The sequence below is a fragment of the Atheta coriaria genome, unplaced genomic scaffold, assembly GCF_025399875.1.
Source record: "Atheta coriaria isolate IRGN ID8LTWV9N9 unplaced genomic scaffold, Caltech_Dcor_3.1 hic_scaffold_8_pilon, whole genome shotgun sequence".
In the NCBI taxonomy this organism is placed as follows: Eukaryota; Metazoa; Arthropoda; class Insecta; order Coleoptera; family Staphylinidae; genus Dalotia; species Dalotia coriaria.
The window spans coordinates 2419213-2441271 of record NW_027045450.1 but is presented as its reverse complement, the minus strand read 5'-3'; the positions used below and the strand labels follow the sequence as shown (position 1 = coordinate 2441271).

Genomic DNA, 22059 nt, shown 5'->3' with positions numbered 1-22059 from the left:
TATATTTCGAGTGACGAATTCGTGAACGCATTATAAAACTATGTGATACTTTGACGCGTGTATGAGTAAACGACTTTCTTTGCTATCCTACTTTCTCCGATCAGTTGAGACGACCGCCGATGTCCTCCATCTCTCCGGTGACTTCTTCTCATGGGCCCCACCTGAATGCTGGGCCAGGTGGGGACACCCAACTTCCTCTTCTCGGCGGCTCGTTCAAGGCCCGCACATAAAATCATCTGTCTCCCTAAAATCTCGATTATTTTTTGAGGCGAGCGCGGCATGGCTGCAACGTAAATTCCGGCCGACGGCTTTTTTCCTCTCTTACTTAAGCGTAGTCACTCGTAGTTTAGGTTCTACTCGTTAGTGCAGTGCGTGAGTGGAGTGAGCCCCATCAAAGGATATAATTTGGATTTTTATTCCTCAAACATGATACGACGGGTAAATATAAATTTTTTTGGAAATAATTTGACGCATGTTTGGTCGAATCTCATGCGTGTTGCTGCGGGCATTTCCGTCAATCTGCGAATGTAAATATCCTCGTTGCCTAATCTAAAATTAAAGCCTCTGTCCGCATAATGGATATAATGGCAATTGCATTAACACTGTTTGTGGTATCCGGCGAATCAATATATTATCAGTATCCCTGACCGCGTGCAGCAGCACTTAAATTAAGAGCTCGTTTGTTATCGAAAACAGTGACTAGATTATAAGCACACTGATTGGATTAGACTGATGAAGGGTATTTTGGTCTTCTTTACAGATGTTTGTTGCACTGCTGTGCGCAGTGTTAGCAACCCAACAGATCGCCGCCGTGGTCAACAGCGGGGCGGCTAGCACTGATACCGAAACAGACACTGCTAGTAGTGGTAGTAAATCTAGTGAGACTAGTGGTAGTAGCACGAATGTTGCTGATTCCATAGCGGCCAGCTCAGAAGGAGAAGCAAATCGGCGTGAGGCGCCAATTGTACCCCACGAGGTGTATGGCCCACCGCAGGATTCATTCAGTGCGCCGCAGGATTCTTATGGGCCGCCTCCGGATACCTATGTGCCATCAGCTCCGAGTAATCCTGGTCTGCCAGTGCCTGTTTATGGAGTTCCTGATGGACCTGCTAGTAATACGGTGTATCCCGCTCCACCTGCTGATATCCCGCCATCTTTGCCTAGTTTTGGACCACCGAAGAATTTCTATGGTCCACCGAAGGAATTTTATGGACCTCCAAAGCCAGAATATGGACCTCCAAAGGCAGAATATGGTCCTCCGAATATTAATTTTGGTCCTCCGAAACCAGTTTATGGTCCACCACCAACCAAGTATGGTCCACCTCCGCCAGTGAGCTTCCCAAAGCTTCCAAAACCTAATATTCCTGGTCCGTTCTTCAAACCCAAACCTTTTTACGGCCCACCTCCTAAAACTCAGTATGGCCCACCGTCAAAACCATTCTTCAAACCTAAACCTATTTATGGACCACCAAAGCTTCAATATGGACCACCTAAACCTGTCTATGGCCCACCAAAACCAGTTTATGGACCTCCACCTAAACAATACGGACCACCACCATCTCCGTCTTATGGCCCTCCACAAAAACAATATGGACCACCACCACCATCGTATGGACCTCCAAAACACCACGGACCACCGACTTCACAATACGGACCTCCTGATCCAGTCCCACATGGTCCTCCGCATCCAGGCGTTGGAGCACCACCAACACCCCCAGATATTAAATACGACGGTTGGCAACCAATGCCTGGTTTGGTTTCGCGTCCACCATCCGACTCATATGGAGTACCTCATGCTGAGCAACACAGTGTAGGAGACTTACAATTCAACAACGATTTTGTGCCACCTCCAGCAATTGGTAAAGGAATATCTTCCTTGAGTTTGGGATCATCGTACGGAAGTTCTGCCGGTATTAGTGACTCGTACGGTGCTCCGTTGAATACCGTCACTGGCACGGGTAACATCATCAGCACATCTGGTGACGCGCATATTCACAATCAGGATCAAAGTGCTATTTCACTGGGTTTATCAGCCGCTGGTATCGGGGGCGGGCATAATGGACAATTATCTGTTGTAAAGAGCATTGGATACGAAATATTCCCCAACGGTGGAGGTGGAGGAGGCCATGGTCATGGACACAGTTCTAGTCATGGATCTAGCAATAGTCTGAGCTTTCTAGATGATTCCTACGGTGCCCCACCAGTAAACTCATTTTCTTCATCTGGACCTTACCCAGCGTCACATTCTCACAAACATCACGGTCATGGATCATTCCATGGTGGTAGTTTCGGAAAAGGTTTATCATTCTCATCATCTGGTATTGGATTAATTCCACCAAGTGGTTTATATGGAGTACCACCAAGCGGTCAATATGGAACTCCTTTGTTACATAAAGGACCACCGAAACATCCCGTGCATTTCCGGGAACCAGTCCCACAAGGTTTGATCCAATCAATTGGAAACCATGTGGCTCATAATGATGCTGCTGGTATTATTGAACCACCTGGTAACTTCAACGGACCACAATATATTCCACCACCAATTGGTGATTTGAAAGACGAGCCAAAACCACCATCTGGTTTGTTCTCCCTGCCGACGTCTCATAGCTCTATTCAATTCCAAACTGGTGGATTCCAACAAAGTTCTTCATTTGGTGGAGCACAAGCTGCTGCTTTGACTAGTTACAATGCCCCATTGGGTAACATTGACAGCAGTTATGGAGTACCAGCTCAAAATGGACATATTGACTTAACCCATCTTGGCAGCAGCTCATTCCAAACCAACATTCCACATGACTGCAGCGCACATAAATTCACAACTCTACCACAACTTTCCTATGGAGTACCTTCAGCAAACAGCTACACAGCTTCCTTATCTTCTTTGACGACCAACATTGGTGGTAACGCACCTTCAGCTCCAACAACATCATATGGAACTCCTGATTTACAAACTGCTTATACTGTTTCCAAGGGATCTTCCGTAAATTCAGTTCAAGCGGATACCCAAGCAGACACTCATAGCAAATCAGTAGCTGAAGGTTTCGCACCAGGAAGTGAATTGATCAAATCACAAAGCATTGACTTTAACAATATCCCACTACAAGGTGCACTTGGATCCTACACCCTTCAGATCCAAGCCGCTGATGGAGCAGCTGGAACCGGAAGTTCCTCAGTGCAAGTGCCCCATGATCAAGTCCTGAACGATGGTCTCTTCAATCCATCCTAGCAGCAATTGAACAACCTCAGCAAAAGAATGGTAATGGAAATTCTAATACCCAAATTGTAAGCCAACCTTTATTAACCACTGGAGCTGATCAACAACAAACCCAAGTGCAACTCAGTGATGATTTGCAACTACCCTCCGAAGCTATCACCTCTCAATTCAACAAACAATTTGATGATGAAGGTCAACACTCCCTTCGTGAACAGGTGGTAGTGATAGCTCCCCAGACAAGTGAAGAACCTTCTTCCCCATCAACAGAAAAACCTAAAATCGAAGGTCAAGATGAAGAAGATGCTTCCGTACAACTCATAGATGATAATGAAATCGCGTTGTACTTCAACAACAATGCCGACACTTCAAAAACACAACAAAATGATCAAACCAACAAAGAAGAAACGCAAACTACAGACGTAAAGGAAGAAGCAGTTCGATCCGGTAAAAGCGGAAGCTATGTCTCCTTCCAAGCTCCCTCAGCGAGCTACTCCTTCGGCGAACTGAAATCAGAAACGTCCGCGACGAACTGAATGTGCTCAAAAAGACTTTTGTTTTGTTTTCGTTTACGATTCCGGAGTGCTGCGCCATAATCGCCTCGTTGAAGCACTCCACGTGTGTGTGCGTGTCGCGCGCAGCCGCAGAGACAACTATAATGTCATGCGTTTACTTAGTAATAAGATAATTTATTGTACTTAACTTTTTTTACAGCCAACAATTGAAATAATTTATAAACGAATGCTCTAAATGTAATAATAACAGAAACCTCTTGTATGTACAAAAATAACATCTTAAGAAAAAAAAGAACACAAATCTATTATTTTGTTTCGTTTGTGTGTGTTTTGACCAAATTTGTTCCAGCAAATCATTATTTTGTTAATTTGTGCAATTTGTAAACGTCGAAATGGGCAATTTTATAAATTATTCCTAATGAATGATAACTGTTATTGCGCGAGGCGGCCATTTTCATTAGTGCGAATCCTATGTTCCGATATATCGACCAATTTATCGCCATCCTTAATAAAGAAGCATTCGGACACACCACAGGCATCGTTTTATATTCAAAGCGGATAATTACACTGAGAGTAAATAATAATCCACACTGTTTCCGTGTTTCCAGCGAGTTTTGATTAAGAAATAAATTGCGTTCTGTATTAGCACGGTCACAAATCGATAGATTATGTTTGGACCACCGCCAGTCCGTGATAGGTTTACAACTAAGTTGCAAATAGTTGCCATTAACGCGGAGGGCCGTAGATATCCATACGGATAACACACACATTCACAGTGTGCTGGAATAAGATAAGAGATGATCTGCTAAACTCCCCAAACCCACTGCTTTTCCTTAATTTCTTTTTCGTTTACGCTGGGAACCTTGACAGTGAGAATGGATTGCCACGGCTGCTGGTGAAGATCGCAATCGACAACCTGTTTGCGAATAACTTTCGAACTCGATTCGTCACTTGCCGTGCCACCACACACACACACACACACAGAAGTTGTAAAAAAGTTTCACGCGAGAAGTTCGAGAAGTGTACCGGCGTCGAGGCAGACGAATATTTCGGGTGTAACCTTGAAATAATTTAATTACACGCTGCCTTCTCTCAGCGCGGTGAAAGTTGCTTAAGTAGAGTGCGTGCGCACGTACGTCTTTAGTCGCTGTTTACCACTGTTTGTGAGCACGGACAAGGTAATACAAGACGCATTTGAATCTTTTGGATTTTCATCATCATGCTACACTAAATACTGCTTTATTTATGGTGCATACAGACATATTAATAGCTCTGAAGGAGAATAGTAGGCAACCAAATATACTTTTATAGTTTTCGGGATATTTCTCTGTGATTTCTAAATTTACCGATGCGAGATATCGAATCCAATTAATAACGCTCGTGTACACAGCAGTGAAATCCAAAAATTTATAAATTACTGCCGCACAATCGAGCGATGATCTCGTCGAGATTTATGCGCGTCGAGATTAACGCAGCCCGCAGCACACCACGAATATTATTATTCAATTATTTATTGGAGCGATTTTGTTGGCGGAATATTATTACTCGCGTCGGTCTCTTATCGCGAACGCATTATATTTCTATCTGCTGGCCTGCTGGCCTCCTGCGCATTGTGCCCGGCTGACAAACGAGCCATAACGAGTATTGTATATATTGTACCGATTGTAAAACCTGCATCGGACGCCGACTGAATGCACTGCTTTGATTTCATTGACAGCCAAATGGCTTAAGTCTATTTCAAGCGCAGCGTGACGACTTAAGTAGAAATGACGTTAAGTTGACAGACAAGTTATGCTTATATCTTTATTTATTATTTAATAGATTTATTTCTAACCTAAATAATAAATTTTTCTATCGACTGAGTGAATAATTGAATAGCGAATTATAATAAGTTCGCATTTTAATGGCGCGCGCTGGAATTTGCATAATAAAAAGCCGCGATAATAAAATATGTTCCATTATGCGCCGCTCTCGAGCGCACTACATACATTTATTATGGCACTTAAGCCAATGTTGAACCGGCATTGTTCCAGAAGCGCGAAAAAAGCCGCGCGCACACCGCCAACGCGCGCGGATTAAAACCGACTTAATTAGACTATCACTATTCGTCGGCGACGAATAAATGCGCTCATAAACAACGAGTGCACATCTTTACATCTCATTCAATTTCCAATTTCCGCATTTTACGAGCGCACTATAGCATTTAATTGCATCTTGGGCAAACAGTGCAAGGTGGTCCAAAATTAATTACTCTCAGACGATAAAGAAAAATTAAATATTAGCATATTGATGAAGCATTATATCTCGCGAGCGGCTGAAACTAGTCGAGTCACACTAACCGGAAAATCGCTTTGTTTGTGTTGCGGTGCGTCTCGAATGCAGCGTGTGTTGTAACAATAATCGGGGAGGGAATTTTAATTCGAAACGCTCGCGCTAAGTGCATTTCTGAATGAACTATTTTTTAATGAATGCGCTCATAGGTGGACTTGCTGCGGTGCAAGCGGCTTAAGTTCGATTCGATGTTCGGCCCCGAAACCGGACGATTTTTAATGACGAGAAAGTGATCTCAAATAATTTAATAGACAACGAAAGAGAAATCTTTATATGTAAGTGACTATATCAGTGCATTTGACACAAAGACGCCGAATAGTATATGTATTTTATACAGGGCGGAAAAAAAATTGAGTTCTAGAAAAATTAACTAAAATCAGGTCGTAAAACTTGGAACTGCGCTTTTTTTTGCACTTTTAGTCACGATTTCGGAACCTTTAAGCACCGAATCCTTATTAATTTCTTTCCTTGTCATATTAAAAACATTCCAAAGTTTTATAATCTTTGCTTCGTTGGTCGCTATCGCTTTTAGTTTACGAGATATTTGCAATTGAAAAAACTAGTAAAAAATAAAAATACGTTTTTTGTTTAATTTTAGTCACAATTTTGGAACTTTTACGCCTCGAACTTTAATTATTCTCAAGCTTTATCTGATAAAGAATTTTCTGTAGATGAGGAATCTTTAATCGGTTGGTCGTTATCACTTTTAGTTTACGAGATATTCACAATCAAAAACAACGCAAAAATTGAAAATTTGTTTTTTCTCATTTTTAAGTCACAATTTTTGAACTTTTACGCCCTGAATTTCAATTTTTTTCTTATTTCACCTTACAGAGAATTTCCCGAAGATTAAGAATCTTCAATCCGTTCCTCTCTACCGCTTTTAGTTTACGAGTTAATGGAATTAAAAAATGCAATTCTATTTTTTCCTATTTTTTACAAAATAAACTTTAATAATTGCAATTCATGTTTTTAGAATCATATTTACCGCATATATTTTATAATGATGTGCAACCAAAGTAACTAATAGCCACAATTACATTATTTACCAGCTCCGATGCATTAACTCTCTCCGCATGAATGAACTTGTCGACTTATTATACCTCCATGTTCACTTCATGAAGATAAACTATACGTTCAACTTTAAAAGTAAGTATAAAATAAGAAATGTATAAATAAAGCGCGCGGCGTAACACTCTTACGTAACTGCACTGCACCACGCATATGCACGCTAATGATGCGGTGTTAATTAATGAGAGCGATTTGATGCGTCGTCGAAGGCAAACAGGACGCCCACGCGCGCGAGCACCGACCGCAGAGCTAATGCGATGATCATCGTGCATCCGATAAAATTTAATAGATCTAATAAAATAAGAAGGCATTGAATAGAAAACTTTCTCTACTCGCGCCCGCTTGGCGCTACCAAAAACTAACTGAACTTGACGCTTATTTATAAGGTTAACTTCACACGCAACCGAAAATCTTTCATTCCATTATAGATTTGGTTATGTAGTTAAGTATATGCGTAGCTTTAGATGCCCGGAGGCGCAGAATGTGAAGATGCGCCGCGTGATTTTCGGAATGCGAGCAATGTGGAATGCATTTTCTCATTTACATGTTTTCGAAATTAAAACGCGCGTAATCGTTACCACTTTTGTCGGCGCGGTTGAAATATGGCGTCATCTCGGCGGAAATTCTTCAACTATCTCCAAATGTTACTTTTCTGACTAAAACTTATGAGGTGAAAAAACACTTTTAAATTTCACCGTAATGTTCAGCACGACATTTATTCCAAGAACAATTCTATTAAAATAAAAAATTAAAAAAATAAAAATAAAAATTGGTACAAAAGTGAAAACTAATAAACTGTGGATTATACACGCGTAATTTTTGTTAATTATTTTTCCACACAAGATAATAACACTGGTATATGTCTTTCTTTCGTTTGTGAAGCGTGTGCACTTTATTAAAACTTTAATTAGCAAGATGCTGGTATGTTACGACTGCGCAGCACAAAAAACCAGTAGCAATATGGCAGATAGAAAGCTAAAAATCATAACAAAATCTGCTTTGACTTTGTCACAGTCTGTTGAAGAAAGCTACAACCACACTTTTCATATGTGTGTTAAGTAGACTTTCGTTCCGTAGTCATTAGAATCATTAGATCAATACGTCAGCGCAGCACATAATCAACTAATGGCGGGCGCGTAATTAACACATAACATGCGATAATCACGCACTTGATATTTTACAGCATAAAATATTAAATATTATTCAGTTATTCAATATTTGAAAAAAAAATGAATTTTTAAAGAATTAAAAGAGAAGAAAAATTGAATCGTTTTCAACTGACGGAAAACGAATTATAACAGAATGCTGCGCGCACCGAAGAAAAAATTATTTCACCGCATTGAATTTCCGCAAATTTCCCAGCGGGCATTTGGATGTTATAGGGAAAATAATTTCCTCTATGTAAAATAGCTTGACATCATGATTTCTTTTAGCGAAATAAAACGACCTAATCGAAATTTGTAACAATTTATGATAATGTTAATTAAATTTTTGCCAAATGATTTATATGTTGCACATACCAAAAAATCGACCGTAATTTATGCACGTGTGTACAAGTATAATAAATTTTAATTGAAAATAGTACGAATTAATTGAAAATCCAGCGTCCGCATTACATTTAACTGTGCAATTAACATTGTTATGATATGTTTGATGTGAGACCTCGTTCGTAAATCAATTAATATTAAAATGTTTGCAGTCATATTTAATTTTACGCATTAACGCATTAAATTAACCGAAAGCCAGCCAGCACCAGCTGCGTAATACGCGTGGAGGAGTTAAAATTAAAACTTGAAATGACGCTCAAAACTCAAAATTCAATCGGTTCGGTATTTTTCTGTTATCGTTTACGGCGCGCCATTGTGTTTCGATATTTCAGCAATAAAATTTTACTACTACACACACACACGCACACGTTTTTAATGAACGCCATTTATAGCTTAATATACTGGGTTAATATTGTCGTAAAAATTGCTTCAAGTACGATCAACAAATTGGATTTTGTTTCGTTGCGAGCGGGTCGATGTTATCGTTCCGATACGTTTTTCTCGTCGGCGGTGCATCGTCGAAAATCGAAGCGCATCGTTCAGTATTTGTACTCGCGTAGAGTACCTCGTGTACCTACTATTGTGCTATGCACGTTGCGCAAGATATGAATTATATCGTCGACGTGATATAAAGTGCATGTTCACGTAGACGAGGCGCATGTATATCAGCATGATTGTCTCTTTAATAACAATAATTATTGAGCGATTACGATCGTGATGCGTCGTTAGGTTTAATGAAAAAAAAAGTGTCATGATCAAGTTTCTCAATGTCAATTTAGAGTTAAAGAGAGTATAATATACAGGAGATACAGGGTGTTTTTGAGTTTTAAAAGAGTTTTCCTTGTTTTGAAGTCAAAAATGTTTTAAAATGCTATAAACTGTTCCTTTTTATAATCTCATATGAATAAGCCTCAATTTAATGCAGGAGATACAAGGTGTTGCATAGAAAATGTAAAAATTCCAAAAAATAATTTTTCTAATTCTATCTTTAAAGCGTCGATTTCTCCACGGTTTTGATATGCAAAAAGTAGTATTTTAAACACGGACGACCAATATTAATTAAAGTACTTTAGTCACGGATTTTAGTCACGGGGTGGAACTTGCGCCAAAAACGTTTAAAAATGCTACAAAGTGTTTCCTTTTATAATATATTCATAAATAAGCATTAAATTAGCACCAGAGATACAGGGTGTTACATAAAACCTGAAAAATTAAAAAAATAATTTAATGCTTATTTAATACCTTCCGAAATTTTGTTAATCATAATTTCCCTTTTATTAGTATAATATATTTTCATAAATCCTACCTTGTTGCCGGTTGAGAAGTCACGTAGACGGGTTTTCTTTATCATCTTTGTGTGCCGATTGCTTTCTCGAAATTAATGATCCCTGCGGCCACAAAAGAACACAGGTAGTAAATAAAGTATGTATTCTAATAATAAATCACATATGTACACAATACATGTACACACATAACCAACAATAACTAGAATTGAAGTTAACTATGACTACTCTTATATTGCACACATTCAACATGCTACAGAATTGTTGTTAGTTTATTTTGTGAAAAAGATGGGAATTTATTTATGAATTTTGATGAATGCACACACATTATTTATGAATCGAAGATGGCTTGTGTTGATTTAATATCGAGCTGTGTGTCGACTGTCGAATTGCGATGTTTGAGTTGCTGCTTGTTTTTGCACTCAGCTGCACTGTTGACTTAGGAAAGTTTTCACCGTACACTTTTATTTATCCAGAATAATACGTTGATTAATATTAATAAACGTTCGAAGCACCAGGAAGAATAAATATTTTGTTGAGTTTACGACCAGCGCTAGCTGGGAATTTCATTTTGATGATTTTCGAAGAGAGAGGTTACCGAAAACCCGAGGCGCGAGTTTTTACGAGGTGCGAATTATGACGGGATGAACACGTTTTCAGCGCGCGCGTGTGCAAGGCGTGCGTATTAAACTTCTCTCGCTTGACAAATAATATTCATTTCCGCGCTGGCGGCGCGAGCGCGAAACTCAAATTAATGCGCGGCTCATTTATTCCTATTTGTCTCATCAAAAGTTTGCAGCAATTTCTCTGCTCACCTCTCGTGTTATAAACAAAATATAAGCTACACACCTACGCGATGCTATTGTCTTTCGCCGGCAGCGAGCGACATTTCTTCAAGTTATAATTAAATGGCGCTCGCGTTGTTGTTGAAACGCATCGATCCTTCATCATGTACACGGAATTCCCATCAGGCCACAAATTAAATTTATAATTAATTGTCTGCGCGCGGCCGGGACTTTTTCGGGCGTCTCTTCATCTTCATCCAGAGTTGAACTAGAAGAATAATACCTTGCGGCACAGACAGCAGGGATCATTCGAAACCTTGCCGTCGCCTGCGGGATGAAAACTCTCTTACTCTTCCAACAAGTTTGCGCGTATATTCAAATTACGCTATTAAATATATTATAATATTAACCAAGTTGCGCTCACGCTCGTTTTACTTGCGCAACTGTATGAATAGTAAGTTTTTCCAGCGCATCGCTGGAGTTGTGCATTAATATAACAATTTCGGAATTCATTTAATGGTCCAGTTGGCTGGCGTAATGCGAAACGAAATGAAATGAAAATTTAATTTCACTCGACGACAGTTTTTCGTATCTGCATTAATAAACGTATTTTTAAGGACATGCACTCGCGTCGTTGCGCGCGTGCGCCCTCGTAAAAGTATAATTATTTTACATTTCCGCCAGGTTTCGACGGCGTGTTTCTTTATGTGTGGTTCAATGTTTAGTATGATTGCGTCGCTGGCACACAAGCTCACTTCTGCGCTAAATGGCGAAAAAATACGGCAAATTTTAATGAATGTTTTTATTTTCGCATAAAAGTATATGTAAGTTGTTAGCAAAAATTAAAAAATAAATAATTACACAATTGAATAACGAGGAATTTTTAAATTATAATTTTTAAGAATTATAACAACTATAATTTTTAGTATAATAGCATATTAAGTAACAAGTGGCTAAACGAGAGTTTTTGTCACGAGTTTTAATGAATCGAGTGTTTAATAATTTTTAGCCACGTGATGCTTACTTTATTTTTCATCATCCACTCTATTTTCATGTTGAAATTTTTGTTTTTAATTTTTTATTTTAAAATTTTGAGATTTACTTGTATATTACCGGAAAATATAAAGTTAGTGCTGCACCGTAGGCAAATGCGCCGGCGCAAGCTCCACCCCGTGACTAAAACCCGTGACTAAAGAACTTTATTGACTGTACGTACCTAAAGTAGCACTTTTTGTGTCATTGAACTGATGCTTTGAGATGTAAAAGTAGAAAAAAAGTTCCTTATGCTGTTTTCTAAGGTCTAATGAATTTCTAAATAAAATTTTATTAAAATTTCTATGGGGAATTACTCGTTTCCCAGAAACATACAAAATAATTTTATTTTTAATGAGAAATTTGCATTTCTTGTTAAAAAACAATAAAAATTCCTGTACATTTAGACTTGGTTGAAGAGCGAATTCCCAAACGTAGTTTCAGTTTTTGGTGGCATTTTCGTTTTATTTTTACAGCTTTAATGCGCAGATAATAAAGCAATAGCGAGCGCCTCCTTTAAACGGCATCACGTGTTTTCCCATTTCCTCTCCTCCAAATACACACCGTTTTTCTAGAGGGTGATTCCGCCACCCTGCACCGTTTTCACGAATTCGCATTTTCCCAGCGCGCATCTCCCGCCCGACTTCTTTCTTCTCAATAATTCCCATCAGACGCCCGGCGTGTGCTGTATGCGCCTCTCACCCTTGCGGAGTTAAGTTGCTTTCGCTCCCCTATATGCGGGGCACAATGCGCACTGTAATACTAAACAAATGTAGTGGATATTGCCGAAAGCTACGTGACACGTTCGGATCTGAAACGAATGCCTGCTTACGTTTTATGTTATCGCAAACGTAAATACATATCTTTATTTTTTGATAAGTTTTCGTATATGTGTAACATCTTAAAATATTATTTAAAGATTCTGGGATAATTTTCGCACTTTGCTCTGTCATTTCCGTCAATAATTTAACAATATAATAACATTGGGCGCGCCGACGCGGTTTCTCTTCGGTAGAGAGAAAAGCAGGTCATCGCAAAAACATTGCGTCGCGGCGAGATGAGAAAAAAATCCGACAATCGGACCTCCAAAGTCCGAAAGACGCAGGTGAACACACCAGCCAGTGCAAGATCGCACGTAATTTCCTGGCACCGCAGTAAATTGTGTTACCAAACAGCTTCTGCGCTTCGCTTCGCTTTTCACGATGCCAATGTCATGGACCATGTAGACTACGAAAGAGAAATCCACAAATAATAATACACATCATGAAACACTCTGTATATTTGTAGTCTGCTAGTATTTGCCTTTATTGTGTCGAGTCTCTAACGCGACTTATTGGCCGATTTGTAAATCGAAATGAAATTTATCACTCCATGCGCGTTTGGTAGCTACAGATGACCTTAACCATAACCATGCGACGCACGCACAACGGCCTACTTCCGCCGACAGTTTTTTTCTTTTTTCCTCGAGGCGGTGTTTCTCTCCGCGTAGACGCGTCGCGAATGTGGCACAGCATCACAGTATGTGCAGAAGAACACACACATCGCCAATTACCACCAGGTTCAACATGCAGCACGTGTGTAATACTAATTAAAACAAGAAGACATGTCAATGTACTCTACACAACATTTATTTCTTATTTTATTTGTATTTTTATCCTCAAAATAAAAAAAATCAAATTTGTGAAAAATTTATTTCTCTAATAAAAACGCTGAGAGGATTTTGTTAAACACTGTGTGAAATATGAACGATAAACCTCGATAGAAGCATTACTATTGTGTAAAACTAATGAGGCGTTAAACATTAATTATGATCCTCATTAAATCGATATTGCGCGTGACACGCAGCGCGCCGACAAATATTAGGCTCCTAAAAAGCTTCCCTTTCATAAAAAATGGCAGACATAACACCATGAGCTACGCGTTGGAAAAACAACGCCAGCCTGCGCAGGTAAAATGGTAAATGGAATATGAAAGCCGCCGTTTATTATTATCATCGTTATTCTTCGCTAGTAGACGTGCACGGCTCGCACTTAATGTGCGTGCGTACATTTCACGTGCGTTTTCATGTACTCACGCCGTGCTACAATGGCCGCCAACGTAAATATTTTACGATAATCTTTGCAGTACGGTTTTATTTCGGTTATACGATGTCCGGCTACAAAACTCATGCTTTCGACAGGATATTAATACGTATTACGAAACATGTGTAATAATAATTCTGATTATAAAAGATTTTCTCGAATTTTTTAATAAAATTTAAGAAAAAAATTTAACAAAATAGAAACAAATGGTTAAACTGGAATTTTTATTACAAAATTGTTTAAAAGTGCATAATTCACCCCGTGACTAAAGCCCGTGACTAAACCGTGGGACTAAAACCCGTGACTAAAGTACTTTAACACTTTTTATGTCTCAAAACCTTTAAAAATCAATTTTTTAAATATAAGCAAAACAAAAAATGAAAAAAATATATAGTAGTGATGTGTGACATCCCCTGAAATTAATAAATTGTAAAATTCATACGTTGGCTGGCAGGGGGGCGGCATGCATGACGTTGACGGCGTGGAATATATGAAAATATCTTTCATCGCGGGGGTGCAATGAATCGCAAGAAGCGACGATAATAGGAAGCGGAGATCTGTGCGATCTACGTTGCGACGACGTTATTCGCCGCCGTCGCCGCCTCCACCACCCGATACTGTCGCTTTTTCCCCGCTCGCTGCACGCTGCTGCGACGCAATAACCGAACAAAGAATCAGCACTGCACCATCATCGCTTGAAACAATCCGACGTTAGAAAAGGGGCGGCAAGCAGGCGCGTATTTAATTAGAAAAGGCACCGCATCAAAAGCGTAGCCAAGCGTCACTTGACCGCAACGCAACAGTTGTTCCACCCGCGGCTCTAGCGTTATACTGGTCGAAATATCAAAATTTAATTTCGACTCTCCTTGCCGTACCCTTCCTTATTCTGGAAAAACAAACGACAATGATTATTATTATTATTCTCGTGGCGCGGCTGTCGCGAGTTAAATAACACAAACGTTTGTTTGGCGATGGCGATGAGCAGCCCGCCGAAACGGCTTGGAAACTGTCGCGATTTGAATAAATCTTTTCGTGAAATACTCTCGGCGCTTCCATCTCTTCTCGGCCCCTTTAAAACAATATATAAATTTCTTTTTTCGGCGACGTGGCGCGGCCACAGGCATTGTTCCCCCTAATTTATTCTTTCTTTTTGTTTTACAACTTCTCAAATTCCCATAAAATTAAATAAGCCAACTTTGCTCGGCGTAAATTTCCTGCCAGGCGGCGCGCGTGCGTTCAGACAGGTAAAAATTACTCCGGTTACATTATTTAAACTGCCGCAGGACGGGACATTGCGCATTTCCAAATGAATTTCCTAAAGAATAATCACAACTTTTCAGCGCTAGCAGCAGGAGCCGCATACTTTCAACAGTTTCAAACATGACTTATTCGGGATGTTTTAAAGACTTTTACTGGTGCGGAATGCTAAAAGGGATGGCGGAAGATTTACGGTCGTTCACCAGCGCCACTTCCGTCTTATAGCTTTATTGCGTCCGGCGCTGACCGCCGCAGCTTAGAGGGTTAGGTTCGGGATGCGAAACTATAAAATCCTGCTCTTGCATGCCGCGGGCGCCTCGCAGAGACAGACAAACGAAGAGAAATAAAGAAAATTAAATTATTTATCTTGTGTTTTGTGTATGCACACAGCGTCTGTCACGTTGGGGTGCATCCCGAATGACCAGTTTTCACTAAATGTTGATTGATAAAACGCTATTGACGGCCAGAAACGCGGTCGGTGAGGTCGCGCCGCAAAAATATATCATCCCGATTAACTTTGACTAGCCGGACCGCTGTTATAAATGTAAGCATATATTTATGATTGATATATGAGAAATATTCCAGAGGCCCACCTCGTGTCGCGATGATTTATCGGATGCGCGCCCGCTCGCGCATTAATAATGCTCAGAGTGTTTGCCGCACACCTTCGAAACAGACTAAAACAAATAACGCTGGCTATTTTCGGACCGAACAGATACAGAATGACTTATGGTCAAATTATTTGTATTTGTGTATAATATAAATTAAAAAATAAAATTTAACAACAAAAATAAATAAAACCGGAAGTATCTAAAAATAACTCTAATGGCGGCCGGAAGTAGGAAAACCAACGCACGTATGGCAGATTGCGTCCGGCTGAGGAGAAACGTGTGCGCAGCGCTAAAGGTAAACGTAGAAAAGGGAAAGATTTGCGGGGTAAAAGGAAAGCAATGAGCGAGTTTAACGAATCCACAAACGCCGCCCCCGTATAGAAACTGCAACGCGGAATCCAATAAAAGTTAACAAAAGCGGCGGTTTAGAATTCTCGAGGGCAATCAATCGATCCGATCGTCTAGCAATCATCAAATCAGTATTTGTGTGACGCTCTGACTCCTAACCTCAAATACCTAATCGAGTACTTATTTCTAAAAGTCACCGAATTGTAATTCAACACTTCAAAATAAAATAAAACATGTTGAGGGATAATCCAACATTGATGTGCGGTGTGGAGTGTGTGGTCGCGTCACGATAACAAGTTGATCCCAGTTGAAGATCTGTTAGCAAGTGTTGAGATGGGGGGATGAGCCTGATGGAAACGAATTGCACGGATAATACGTGGATACCTTTACGGTCTTCATTTCTCTCTTCCAAGAATTTGATACTTACGTGAAACTGTTAAAAACGCATTTTTAACAAAACAGAATATTTTTCCGGTTTTCCGGTTTTCCGGTTATAATGGTGTATGGATTATTCATCCATGCAATTTCTTGTCCGAAGAGGGTGTGTAATCTACACATGTGACGCGTGTCCGACAAATCAATAGCCATCTAGCAGGGGCCGGACGTCGGGACACCCTCCAGACCGCACGCCGTTGTTTTATTTCCTATATTTCACTCCCGGCGACTTTAGTGGGATGCACGGAAAGTGAAAACGCTCGTTTGCTAAAACCTTTTTGGCGTTCGACGCATTTTCCGGAACGCACTCTGTTTCTATATCTGGAGGAGGAGAAAACACAAAAAAGAAAAGAGATGATGACCCTGTCGTTTTTCATCTGGTGGGTGTTAATTAAAACCCGTCAGTTCAACACTGGACTTTTAAATTTTGCTACAACCTTTAAGATGAGCCCTTGTGATGTAGGTGCAAAGCGTGAGGGGCGTAAAATTTATCTGATATGAATGCACCTGCCACCTTGGCGGCGGCAATAGAGCTGTATAAGCCTGATCTCGCGGCGGCACACGCCGAACGTGCGCGCCCTACAAATGGCTCATTCATAAAACACGAACAACACATGAATAACCCCTCCAAGGGTGCGCGACAATGGCGCACAACGCATGATTTGTCTTTCCGCGATATTTAGCTGAGGTCTCCGGATAAAAGTGAGTTGTTGAAACGACTACGGCCGTCTGGCTCAGCTTTGGTAGTAGTGGTAGTGGTGGTTGGTGGCGTTCAGCGTAGACGTGCTTCGCGCGCAAAGATGCTCATTAAGACATGCAAATGAGCCCCATTTCAATTCTTAGGGCATTTGCGAAGTGGATTGCGCCCGGCGAGATAGTCACAAACTCCTACAAACCCCCACCCAGCTTTGTTTATTTTATTCAGAAAATATGATTCGCATTCCGACCGGAGACATGACACGTTAATTACGACCCAGTGTTGGCGCGGAAAGATAGAGCCGCCGACGACCTATCCTCGCGTATCTTAAATGGAAGGAAATTACGAACCTGGCGAACAGCAGACTTGGATAAGTGAACAGCCCGAACCTCGGCTGAACACGATAATGAATTGTCGGTTGATGGGGTTTGAGTGAGGGTGTGATGGTCGATCGTTGTCTTATCGATTAACTAGATAAATAATTAGGTGCGAATCCAAAGGTGACCCTTTCTACATTAGAAGATGTAAGCTTGCAAAATTTTGTTGCAAAGTGTAATCAGCAACCAATGCCTGCTCACTTTATCGGTGTAATGTTGCAAATTAATAGCAAGTTTTGAGCGCCTTCAACTTTTGGAACCCACCGTGCGCTCTATCATCTCCAGGGAGTCGTAGTCGCGCGCGGAGCGAAACCAACTGCGTAAGTGAATTAAAATATTTATTAAGGAATTCACATACACGCCGCCCCATGGGATCCATGCTTAATTAGCCAAGTTACCATCTTAGTTACTCCCCTGAATAATTCAATTTTACATTCGGCTCGTCCACACCGCAGCCGTACAACTAAGACCCTCAAAGAAGAAAACTGAACAAACAAGTAGCAACTTGCTGGAACCAGGGTTTGTTCACTCCCGAGACTCACGAGTTTTGCAAATATATTTTATTTTAGTTCTGGTTGGAAGCGATTTTTTTACCCACCCAGAGAAGGGTTTCCGCATACCGGAAGACCGGACGCGCAACATTTTAATTACAACGCTGGTGTCAGGTCACATTTTCAACTGTCGCGTGGGTCCTATTAATATGATAATAAGAGGAATAATATTTCAGCTGTAATGCTCCGGTGCTGGAAATATAATTATTATACACCTAAAAACCGGTTTTGAATTTCTAACAGTTTGTGATAGTTATTTGCACATCAAACGTAACAAGTTGAGGGATGACATCAAAGGGGTGAAAATACTTGTTAGAACTTTGACGCGTGCATTGTTACGCTCAGCCCCGTTGTGTTTACATCCTTATCGGGACGTGTCCTTAAAGAGGCCCTCGCCGCCGCATGATAAATCGTAGGTAGTCGGCGACACTCCACCGCTGACCGCCCGCCTCGTCCATCAACGTCTTGGGGCCGCGTGGCCGGCGGGCGACGCAAAAAAGCAAAACACGATAATTCATTATAAGCAGGTCTATCTCGCAGAAAGTGAATCCCTCTCTGCGGAGTGTAAAGTAATCGGGCGTACATGATGGGGTGGACTAAATCGATATCTACGCAGTTTTCGGAAGTGCGCTCGTAAATTTCGGCATTTTCAACGGCAGTATATTACCGATTTCTGGCGATGTGGTGTAAACATGATCTATGCGTGCAAGGAAAAAAATTTGGTGTAAATTTCTGACATTGATGTCCAAAAAGCTTTACGTGAATTTAAAAGCAACTTGATTTACTGATTGGGAAATAGCATCTAAAGCTTGGCGCTCTAAAAGAGGAACTTCGACGAAGGGCCTTATCCTGTCGAAAGTTTTAAGCGTCCCCTTAACTAGCGATTGCGTTGCGCCATGAATGAAAAGCGGCCGATTGAACGGCCGGATAACTCCCCGAGACGCTGTGCGTTGATTTTAAATTGATAAAATTGACTTTGGTTACCCCTCGACATCAGACACAGAAAAAACTGTGAAAAGAATCAGCTAACAAGGGAAATATCAAGATTGAGTGTTGACAAATTTTTTCGCTAATTTTCCACCAAATTATAAAATTTTTAAAAAATTAGAAAATGAAACATCTTGTTTTATATAAGTATAGGAACACTTGGCGTGTTACTTAAATATTGATTTTTCGTTGAAAACTTTCATTTCCCTATAAAGCGCTTCCAAGGAGAAGAAAAAAACACAGAGTATAAAATGACTTTTAGGCATCGTCTTCTCACAAGCCTTGCTGGGGGAGTAAAACGCGAACAGCTTTCCGTCCAATTTTCCAAAGTACATCGAATGCATGTTTACAAGTTTTAAGTTTGAGCCTCAAACTTCGAAATGTTCATTTTTATCGCCACATCACCGATAATAGTGTAATTAATTATGTGATGCAAGTTAACGCTCAATTTCTGTCAGTCGGCTGTCAGTATTTGCTGGAAAAACTAATAATAAAGCATGGCTAACGCAAACCCATCCGTGAAGCATATAATAAAAGCTTTTTCCTAATACGAAGACAATGCGATGTGCTTGGATGGTCGTTGTGCTGGAATGGAAAAAATTCAACGGACAGCACGACGCTATTTGCGGAACGAACAAAAATGAAATTGGGACATATTTGGTCGAGGGCCATAATCGCCACCACGCTCGCGCTCCTTCCAAAACTTAATGTTCCATATTTGAACAATATGTGCGGAGTGGCTACTTTATGGACCATCGCCATTAAGTTGGCGCGTCTCGAAAGGGCCACGCAGAGTGGGCGACGCTCGTATTCGCAATGAATCAGGGAACTGCTGTCGGGGAGACAAGAAAGTCTTTTTGTATCGAAGACGACTTTTTTCCCAGGACTCCACCAAGCGCGACCAAGCGAGAATTTCAGTTTTCAAAATATTAACAAGAAAAACGCAGCAAACCTAGGTTTAATTCTGCGCGCGGCGAGTTATTTTTATACTTTTAGTGGCAGTTTGCGATAATGAAATTCTTTGAAAATTAATTTTGTGAAACATTTATGAGCCTTGCAATATAACGACGACAACACACGATAAAGCAAAGAAAAAGTGCTCGTTGATGATAATAAATGACTATATTATGCGGCAAAAATGTTTATTCTTTTTATCTGCTCTAAAGGGGGTGCCCACCCTTTCATGCCGGAGGGATGTTTCTATAGAACAATGGATTGAAAGAATGCCACACGAAGAAAATCCATTGTCTGCTTACAATGTTAATAAAACCTAATTCTTATTATTAAAAAATTCATTCAGTAGTTGCTACAAATTGTTACAAAAATATGAATCTACTTGTTTGGTCAGTCATTTCTTCAGTGTATAATAAAATGATTAAAGATCACCGCGGAGATGGCCATTAATTATATTAACGTGTGAGTAATTTGCTTCCGGGGGTGGCGGTGGTAACGTCACGGTCCATTATGCAGTGTAACATCACACTTTCCGGTTTGTCGCTTTTAGTGTCATATTTAGACTAAAAATATATTAAAAAATTATTTTCACTTTTAAAACACGTTTTTTAGGGGTTTCAAACACAAAAAGTGATAATTTAGATACGGGTGGCAAAAGTTGTGTGTAAAATACTTTAGTCACGGGGTTTAGTCACGGGACGGAGCTTGCGCATGCGCATTTGCCTACGGTGCAGCACAAAACCATATAAAACGATGTTAAACACTTGATTGATTAAATGCTCGCTGCGCTCGTTCATAATCAATCCCGTGACTAAAACTCCCGTTTACCCACTTGATACTTAATGAATTTTCAAATTCATGCAATAAAATAAGAAATAAATAGCTGTAATTGTTTCTGAAATTATTTTTTGTGCAACGTCAAGTGTCAGTGGGGAAAAACTCAATGAATTTCATATCCACTTAACATAATCGCGCGCAGGAGCAAAACGGGCGACCCTAAGGGAAATCAAGCGACTGTGTGCGCCGCGAAGAAGTTGCACACTGCCGGCGGCGTTGGCTGCGCGGATGAGGAAGACGTCGTCGGAAACTGGTGCCAAGTGAGGCCAGGCAACGAGGGATTGCATCAAGCTGCCGACGTAGAAGATAAAAAAAAATCTGTAAGCCATACGTTGCACGTCGCCTACTTTAGAAAACTTCATTTATCACTTTTAACTATCTGATTGGCACTGTTTTCAACTCAAAAAAAAAAAAACAGAATGTGACTGTGTGTTCAAAATAATATTTTTCATATTATCCTCGAATTCTGCGGTATTGTTATGCTTGTGATGCAATTGAGCGTCAGGCAATTTTCTCCGTCGTCGCGCGCGCCCATCTGTTTGTTCAGGCCCGGTGCAATCGACAGCTGCTGACCAAGGACCAAGGACCGCCGACCGCCGCTGTCGTGCGGTCTCGCCACCAAAACCAGAGAAGAGGCGAGTCTTTTGCACCTCGCACGTCCGCGCCGTTTTTCGTTTTTCCTCCCGCTTAGCGTCGTATTGATAGATCGTCACCCGAACCCCTCAACCAGGCCCAACACACATGGTGCACTATTTGTATAGGCGGCCGCTAAGCCCCAACGAGTCGCCAAGATAGTCCCGGTTTGTTTCTTCTGCATGGCCAGGCGCGTTGAATGTTTGTTCAAGAGGCCAGCTATTTCGGGTTTTCCTCTGGACTAGTGGGCTTAATCTGCTTTTTGTTTATTCATTCTGTTTGTCCATCGCCTTCCGGTTGCCTATTTATACACAACAAAATGAATTATAATATTTCACTCCTCTTGTAATTGCTTTAATACGCATCTAATAATAAACTTGGTAACGCTCATTTTCCTCTTCATTACATTGCGACAAAGTGGTTTCTCATGACCCGCTAGTCACATTCCGCGGCAACTTCTTTATAAGGTGCATAAATCACGTCGGCGATGTGCCACGACGAAAAACGTGCGCTTTC

At 40.6% G+C, this 22059-nt stretch overlaps 1 protein-coding gene and 1 long non-coding RNA gene across 5 annotated transcripts in view; one reads left to right on the top strand and one right to left on the bottom strand.

Annotated features, from left to right (window-relative positions):
• Positions 1-22059, bottom strand: part of LOC135797196 (uncharacterized) — a 140007-nt gene that overhangs the window by 21480 nt on the left and 96468 nt on the right. For 2 of the 4 annotated variants that reach the window (XR_010549483.1, XR_010549487.1), the window contains one exon: positions 9982-10063. This is a non-coding gene — a long non-coding RNA (uncharacterized lncRNA). Of the gene's footprint in view, positions 1-9981; positions 10064-10284; positions 10627-10807; positions 11114-22059 lie in introns of those variants that run through there. The other 2 variants (XR_010549486.1, XR_010549484.1) reach the window with 2 other exon arrangements.
• LOC135797162 (protein pygopus-like) lies at positions 761-4118 on the top strand. Its single transcript, XM_065309375.1, is given in 2 exon segments — positions 761-3206; positions 3209-4118. Coding segments are annotated over 2 exon segments (2985 nt in total). The 3' UTR covers positions 3748-4118.